The sequence below is a fragment of the Esox lucius genome, chromosome 4, assembly GCF_011004845.1.
Source record: "Esox lucius isolate fEsoLuc1 chromosome 4, fEsoLuc1.pri, whole genome shotgun sequence".
NCBI classification, from domain to species: domain Eukaryota; kingdom Metazoa; phylum Chordata; class Actinopteri; order Esociformes; family Esocidae; genus Esox; species Esox lucius.
The window spans coordinates 16980592-16988701 of record NC_047572.1 but is presented as its reverse complement, the minus strand read 5'-3'; the positions used below and the strand labels follow the sequence as shown (position 1 = coordinate 16988701).

General features: G+C 44.4%; 1 protein-coding gene across 3 annotated transcripts in view; it reads right to left on the bottom strand.

The window, feature by feature from the left end:
- The window catches only part of macrod1 (mono-ADP ribosylhydrolase 1), a 70255-nt gene that overhangs the window by 58246 nt on the left and 3899 nt on the right, over window positions 1–8110 (bottom strand). For all 3 annotated transcript variants that reach the window (XM_010898335.3, XM_010898334.4, XM_010898333.4), the window contains exons 2-3: window positions 5699–5788; window positions 5411–5521 (exon numbers count right to left, since the gene is read on the bottom strand). In XM_010898335.3, the coding sequence (XP_010896637.2) occupies window positions 5411–5521; window positions 5699–5788 (201 nt within the window). The remainder of the gene's footprint in view (window positions 1–5410; window positions 5522–5698; window positions 5789–8110) is intronic.

Genomic DNA, 8110 nt, shown 5'->3' with positions numbered 1-8110 from the left:
TGAGCTGCTGCGCCAACATCGAAGCCGAGATATCCGCCAGGCACGCAGGTAGGCCCCCTGTGTGTCAGATTGGGGGGGGGGGACGGAGAAAAACAGCGGAGTGTCGTCTAGGTAGCAACGATAGGAGAGATGGTAAGTGGATGTGATGAAACCCGAGTGACTCAGAGCCGGAAACGCCAAACCCTGTGAAGGTGGAGGAGAGGATGCAACGGTTCGGAGACAGCTAACAGAATGAGGTGGACATGTCCCCCTCAGAATGTCCGTGTCCACCTCCGGAAAGGAATGGTTGCGATACATCACCAGTGGCGGGATTTCACCAACCTGTAAACGCTTGCTCACCATTACCCATGCGTGCAGTGAAGCCAGCCCTAATAAAAGGAGCCCTAATGAAGGTATAACTCCATTGAACGTTGATGAACATAGGCCTAATTAAGGCGGAGGCCTTGCTCTGTTGAACACACAACACAGAGCACAGCGCTGATAAATGCTGCATTGATGAGCACGGTGCAGATGAGCCGGCCGACTCCTCTCCATAATTCCCACGTTGCACTGGGCCAATCAAGCTAATGAGTCTCACACTTCCTCCATTCCAGCTAAAGTGGCGATTGATTTGGGGGGGGGGGGGGGCGGGGGGCTTACAGAGGGGGAGAAATAATTGCCATCAATGGGCTTTCTGCAAACTCATTCACTTTTTTTTTCGAGCGTTTTGTTTACCGACACACCGGTCATTAGGGATTGATTTAAGGGGCTCCTGTTAACTCGTCAATGTCAAACATCTAAATGAAATGTAAATCAGATTGTTGTAAATTGTTTCAGGATAATTTGTCTGTCTGTTTTGGAGCGCTTCAGCATTGCATTGGTCACTAATGGCGGTCGGACCAGGCCAACAGTTCATGTCAGTGTGTTTCTGTGTAGGTATACAGTAGACCTATAGTACAGTACCTCCAGTTGGACACACTCATTACAACTGACAGAAATAGCCCAAAGTCACTAGAGTTCAAAAAAGCAGTCAGAGGTACACACAAATAGCCGACAGCAGACAGCCTAACTAGAGCCGGAGATAAAAAAAGTAGCCAACAGCAGGAACTAATAGAGTAGCCCAGGGGAGAGAGCCAGGCTCCCAGTCTGGTGCTGTACTGTAGATCAACGTCTCCTGTCACTTAGCACTGAGGTAGCCAGTGCTGCTGGGTTATCTCTAGACTAGAGGCATTTAGTCCGCCTGCCTACCTGCCTGCCTGCCTGTCTGTCTGCCTGCCTTCCTGTCTGCCAACCACAGGCGTCTTATCTCTGACGCCCCGCAAAAGGCTTGAACCTGGGAGCCTTATCAGTGAGAATGCGTAACCCCTTCCACAGCTTGCGCCCCCCTCCGACAGCTAGCTACACTACTACTGTGAGTTAATGGAGCGAGGCTGCAGCAACAGCAACACACTCCAACGGGATGCAATGTTAATTTGAATGAAATAAAGTAAACGACGAAACAACACTGCGACTAGAAACTCTTCGACTTCATGAACTTGACAAGAGCGCGCAGTAACATTCACCTTGTCACTCCAATGACAATTCACGAGTCACTGTGTAATCCATCTTAATCAACTAGCCCATCAGAGATAATATATACTCCCTTCAATCTCTCCCTCCCTCCCTCCCTCAACCTCCCTCCCTCCCTCTCTCCCCCTCCCTCCCTCCCGAGGCCGGATGGATTGAAGGAGGGGTGTAAAGAGAAGGCCGTTCTACCCTCCTCCCCATCTCCAGGACAGCTCTTAAGTGCTTGTGGGTTTTAATATTTGCTGTGTTTTATAGGAGAATGCAAGGAGCCAGCCGCAGTATAATGGTGAAGGGGTGGGGAGTGAGGAGTGTGGGGTAGTTACTGTAAATCCAATATTTATTGAGAACGACACAAACAACATAAACAGCCCTCCCCTATTGGCCTGCCCTTCCTCCTGATCAATCAGCAGTGCCGCAAGTGAACTGATGCAAGTGTGTGTGTGTGTGTGTGTGTGTGTGTGTGAGAGAGAGAGTGTGTAATGCTTCACCTAACATTCATGTAAGTGGGAAGGCCCCCCGCCAAACTCCATTGTTACCAAAAAAAGTGTCCTCCGCTGTTTATTTCAATTACATGTTTCAGAGTAAGCAGCCCTGGCCTGAGTGTCGCTATGGGAACCTTAGCACCCCGCCAAGAAAACATCCTTAGGGGAACAGTGAGTGTCGGAATGACTGCGAGACGCCGGATCTGCACTTTTTTTAAACACCTCGCTCCTCCAGTCTGTTAGTTTTGACTGACATTAATAAAATATCACTCAGGATCCCACTGCTGGACACCGTCTTGCTTTTAAAGATGTTCTACCCTTTTGACAGCAGCCAACTCTACCTGCTGGTTACCATAGTGACAGGGATACTCAGGAAAGGTTCCCTTGATCTACCGCTCTCTGTAACTATATACATTACTCTCTCCCTTTCTCTGTTACTCCCTCTACCTTTCTCTGTTACTCCTTCCCCGTTACTCCCTCTCCCTCTGTTACTCCCACTCTCGCTCAGTTATTCCCCATCTCCCTCTGTTTTACTCCCTCTCTCTGTCACAGACAGAGTTTCTGTTTCCCCAATTCCAATTCCTTTCTTGGCATGACGTAACAATTTATATCAGAAATAACAGTCAGAACAGAACATTATCAGACACTCAACAATAATAACAAGAACAGCAAAGAGAAAAAGAACATACACTATTAATAACATTAATTGCAATGGCATAAGACAGGCGTGCGTCAGACACACTCCCTCATTTGGTGGCAGGTTGGGGCATAGTGTGCAACCCATACGCAGTCTGTGCCCTCCCCCAAACTGATAGGCATCTCATTCTCAGTCGAGGGTCTTTCAAAAGCTTGAACAATGTTTTCAAATGTTGGGATGTTATTCGGTCTAATCGTTTTATATTTTCCCATGTTGTCAGGTAATGAAGCTCTGACTCATTTTCTGTTGTGGTTCAGTGATTGCCCAGCCTTTCCTCGACGGGGAGCCAGGCTTCCTGTGTCTTCCATTTTCAATGGCATGGCTGTGCTCACTGAGCTTGTATTTCGTCAAGGTTTTTCCAAGGATTTGATCCGTAACCATGGTCAGATGGTGTACTGTCAGTTTAGAACCAGATAGCACTGTATTTTGCTTTGTGCTTGCCAATAGGTTATGCGGTTTTGTGTTTACTGTTTTGTAACTCGATTAATTCTGATTGATTAGAAGTTCTGAGGCTTCAGTGTGTTAGTAGAACAGGTTTTGAACACAGGACCAGTTGGATGAAGGGATTCGTATCTTTGCCCTACTCTTGGTATTGCAGGGCGTGGTAGGCTAATGATATGAGACAGGGTCACAGAATCTAAATGTTCTAAAAACGGATCAGCTCTTTTTTTAGTCTTCATTATTAGAGGATATTGACGTGTAGGAGAATCTTCCAAACTTCTGCATGCCAGATTTTAATGGGGTATTTTTGTCCCGCTGATCAAGATTTGCAAGTGGATCCCACACATCGCTGCCATTGAGCAGTGCAATTACAAATGTAATTTCTCAGTTCATTCACTGCCTCATTTAGGTGTCCAGTTTATTTTTCAACCTAAATAGTTGAAGTTCGTGTAGCACTCCATGAGTTTTGTACCATTTGACTACTTTGTTTAATTTAATTTGGTTTCATTCCATAAGATCTGGATCCTTTGAAAAGTAAATTGAATTCAATCAATTGAAAGATGAATACTCTGTCTCTGTGACCCCCCTCTCCCTTCAGTTACTCATTTTTTCTACATTACCCAATTCGTGAACTTTTAGTTAATGTCCAAACTGGTGTCTTCATGTCTGGCCACCAGGAGGGCACTGTTAAAGGAATATGGTAGCATCTGGTTTCTGACACATTATCAGTCAGCCTTTCTCTTATTCACTCCAAACCTCCAGCCAGGGGACTTTACTACTCTATTCAGTGGTACTTTGCATAGTGAGAGGGGGAATCAATTAAAAACCTTGTAAAAAACACAGGCTACTGGCTTTAATGTTGGATGAATTATTCACGCAGCGCCACAGCAGCCATTTTCATTTATGACAGTTGCCACTAAATGACCAATGAAGAAAAATCATGTATATGCAAAACATAATCATCAAGTATCCAAGTATCATTAACCTGATCATCAAATGCTCCTGACCAGATCATCAAATGCTCCTGACCAGATCATCAAATGCTCCTGACCAGATCATCACATACCCCTCACCAGATCATCACATACCCCTCACCAGATCATCACATACCCCAAACCTGATCATCACATAGCCCAAACCTGATCATCACATAGCCCAAACCTGATCATCACATAGCCCAAACCTGATCATCACATAGCCCAAACCTGATCATCACATAGCCCAAACCTGATCATCACATAGCCCAAACCTGATCATCACATATCCCAAACCTGATCATCACATAGCCCTAACCTGATCATCACATAGCCCTAACCTGATCATCAAAATTCACTGCTAATGTTGGACTAAATAAACCAACCACCATGATGCTAATCTTATAGAGCAAGTGATAAAGAAACACCTGAGCGATGTTCCTGGATCCCATTTTCAGATGGAAACAGAAGCTAGGTTGAAGATGACTGTGAATGTCTGAACACCGGACGCTTCCATGTTATGGTACTCTGCAGAGGTTGCTGTGATTCCGATTCAATAACTAACAAAGTACTAACTAAACTGTACACAACAAAGCCACAGGTCAAACTGATACACTTGCCAGTACTGCCACCTATTGGTGACAGTTACACGACACCCAAAGGGAACTGAGCAACAAGTTCAATGTATGACTAAATCACACATAATTTATACATAAATATGATTATAATAAGTAAATAACATTATAAGAGAGGCCCAGCAAACAGCCAATAGGGCAATGTCTTGATGGAACCTGAGAATATCATAGGGTCAGGCAGGGCAAAGTTCAATAACAGAAGTAGAGCATAATAATAATCTCTGCATGAGCTCTATGGATGTCACTCTGAGTTTAGTGCAGTCACACAAACACACTTGCACAAACCGCACAGCAGTGCAGAGAGACAAACTGAGCCATTTTGATTTCTACAAACTCCCAGAGCATTATTTTCAAAATGGAGGGATTATAAATGTGGGTGTAATCAGCTCAGCTGTAACATGGAGCATTAAAGAAGATACATTACATTGAAAAATCTGTGATGGGATCAGGAAATGTGCCTCTGCTCCAGGGAGAGCTCTATGATAATAATTGTGATTTCACAGTGAACTGTCCAATACAGAGCCCTAATGCTTCCTTTTCACACAGAAAATGGTACAGTACAGAAGGTTTTACTGTGATTATTCGCATTTCATGTTATTACTAACAAGTGTGGTGTTCTAATGTTCCAGTGGTCACCTGCATTGACAATGGCGTCTATCTCCAGCTTGGTGATGTCCCCTCTGAACAGGGAGATCTTCTGATCCAGAGATTCATTCCTCTTGAATTTGGGTTTCTTGCCTGAATGACCTTAGGGACAGACATTTTAACACTGTTCAGGATAACATGTTTTATGTGCTCATAGTGGGTAAGTTACTCTGGGTAATGCAGGTCAACAGTGTCAGCGTAGCTCAGGACAGAACAGAAGTTGAGAAACAACACACGGCTGAGGCTGGAGTGGACCGGGCTGTCAGATGGGAGACATACCTGGGGTAGAGGTCCAGACAGGTACCTTATCAAGGGCGATGGGGACAGTCTTGTAGTACTCCTTTCTATTCTCCATGGAGAGCAATGTTTCTAAGGAACAGGAGAGCAAGGGAACGGACAGAAAAGAGGATGGTGAATGATCGTGCTGTTAGACTATTCTTTTTTTGCAAGGAAGCAAGCAAGTTTATTTATATAGCACAATACATACATAGAAGCAATTCAATATGCTTAACAAAGGAAAGAAAATACATATAAATACAATAGAATAAAAACCAATACTCAAATTAAAACATCAAAACAACATCATAATAATAAAACACAGAATAAGAAAATAGAAATAGAAAAATGTGATAAAAACATAGGAAGCTATAAAAGCTGTAAGGCTAAACAGTGTGGTTAATTTGGGGGATTTGGAGGCCAAGTCAACACCTTGAACTCGTTGTTGTGTTCTTCAAACCATTCCTGAACCATTTTTGCTTTGTAGCAGGGTGCATTATCTTGCTGAACAAGGCCAATGCCATCAGGGAATACTGTTGCCATGAAAGGGTGCACATGGTCTGCAACAATGCTCAGGTAAGTGGTACGTGTCAAGGTAACATCCACATGAATGGCAGGACCCAAGGTTTCCCACCAGAAAATTGCGAAAAGCATCACACTGCATCCGCTGGCTTGCCTTCTTCCCATAGTGCATCCTGGTGCCATGTGTTCACCAGGTAAGTGACACACACATGCACCCAGCCATCAACGTGATGTAAAAGAAAACATGATTCATCAGACCAGGCCACCTTCTTCCATTGCTCCGTGGTCCAGTTCTGATGCTCACGTGCCCATTGTAGGCGTTTTCGGTAGTGGACAGGGGTCAGCATGGACACCCTGACTGGTCTGCGGCAACGCAGCCCCATACGCAATTAACTGCGATGCACTGTGTGTTCTGACACCTTTCTATCAGTACCAGCATTAACTTTTTCAGAAATTATATCTACAGTAGCTCGTCTGTTGGATCGGACCACACGGGCCAGCCTTCACTGCTTCTAATACATCAACATTGAGGTCAGAATGATCACTTGCGGCCTAATATATCCCACCCACTGAAAGGTGCCATGATAACGAGATTATCAGTGTTATTCACTTCACCTGTCAGTGGTCATAATGTTACAGACTAACGGTATAGATTTGGGACGGGAACCAGAATCCATTATAATTAGGGGTCCAAGCTCTGCCAAACTCACAAAAACTAATGTTGGTGTTCATAGGTCAATGCCTCTAGCGCCACCATTGGGCCAAAGTCGCGATTTTCAAACACTTAGATCTCAGGCTGTGATTGGTCTAGAGACATCAAACCAGTGTCATATGATGCATGACCACGTGCTGAACAACCTTCATAGAGCCCGTTTTAATTTGCGCCTAACTAAATTTCCTGCCATATTGGATTTTGTGAAAAACCTCCAATCTGTCCAATCTTCCCAAAACTTGGCAGAGATGATCTACAGGCGAAGCTTAACAAAAGATACTTGTTGGATTTTTTTATTAGCAAAATCAGAAATGGATGGCGAAGCCTCCGTTTGTCCAATTGGCACCAAACTTGCTACGCATGTTTGGAAGGAGAACCAGAGGAGGCCTGCCGTGTTTGGCACTAATCGGCCATATGGGGGCGCTATACCAAAAAGCCATTTGTAAGGCTCATTACTCGTAAACTCAAACAGATATTTCAACCAAACTTGGTGAGTTGCATGAGTGCAATTGGTTCTTGTACTACAACAAATAGGGAGTTTGGCATTCCAAACCCTGTGACCGCCACGGGCCAATACATTTCCAGCTATCAATGAAAGCTTTTAGAAATGTTTATGCTAAACAAAATTGCCTCTTGGAACATCAAGCTCCAATATCTTGTATTTCCGCCATATTCAATTTCCTGTTAAAGCTCTAAAACTGTTCACAGGTCTCAAATTTTGTCCAATCTTCCCGAATATAGGCAGAGATGATCTACAGGCGAAGCCTAACAAAAGATACTTGGTGGATTTTTGATTTGCAAAATCGTTTGCCCATTGCAGCCGATCAAAAATGGTGGCGAAGCAGCCCATTAAGAAGTGAGCGAGTTTCTCACCAACAGTTTGTCCTATTGTCCCCAAACTTGGTGTCTGTGGTCAGAACAAGATGCGCAAAAGGCCTGTGGTGTGTGGCGCTGATCGGCCATGGGGGGGCGCTGTTTCGGAAAATCTGTTTAAACGCTCATTACCGACTAACTACTCTCGGGCTTGCGTGGCCAATCCTTGTCTTGCGCTCTGTTTGCTTGGACCCCTAATTGCTCCTTGCAGCTATATTGTATTATTTTTACCAGCTAAGTATGTTTAAAACACATTGGTATTTACTCCCACAACTTGGGAGCAATTAGGGTTAACTGTCTAGCTCAGA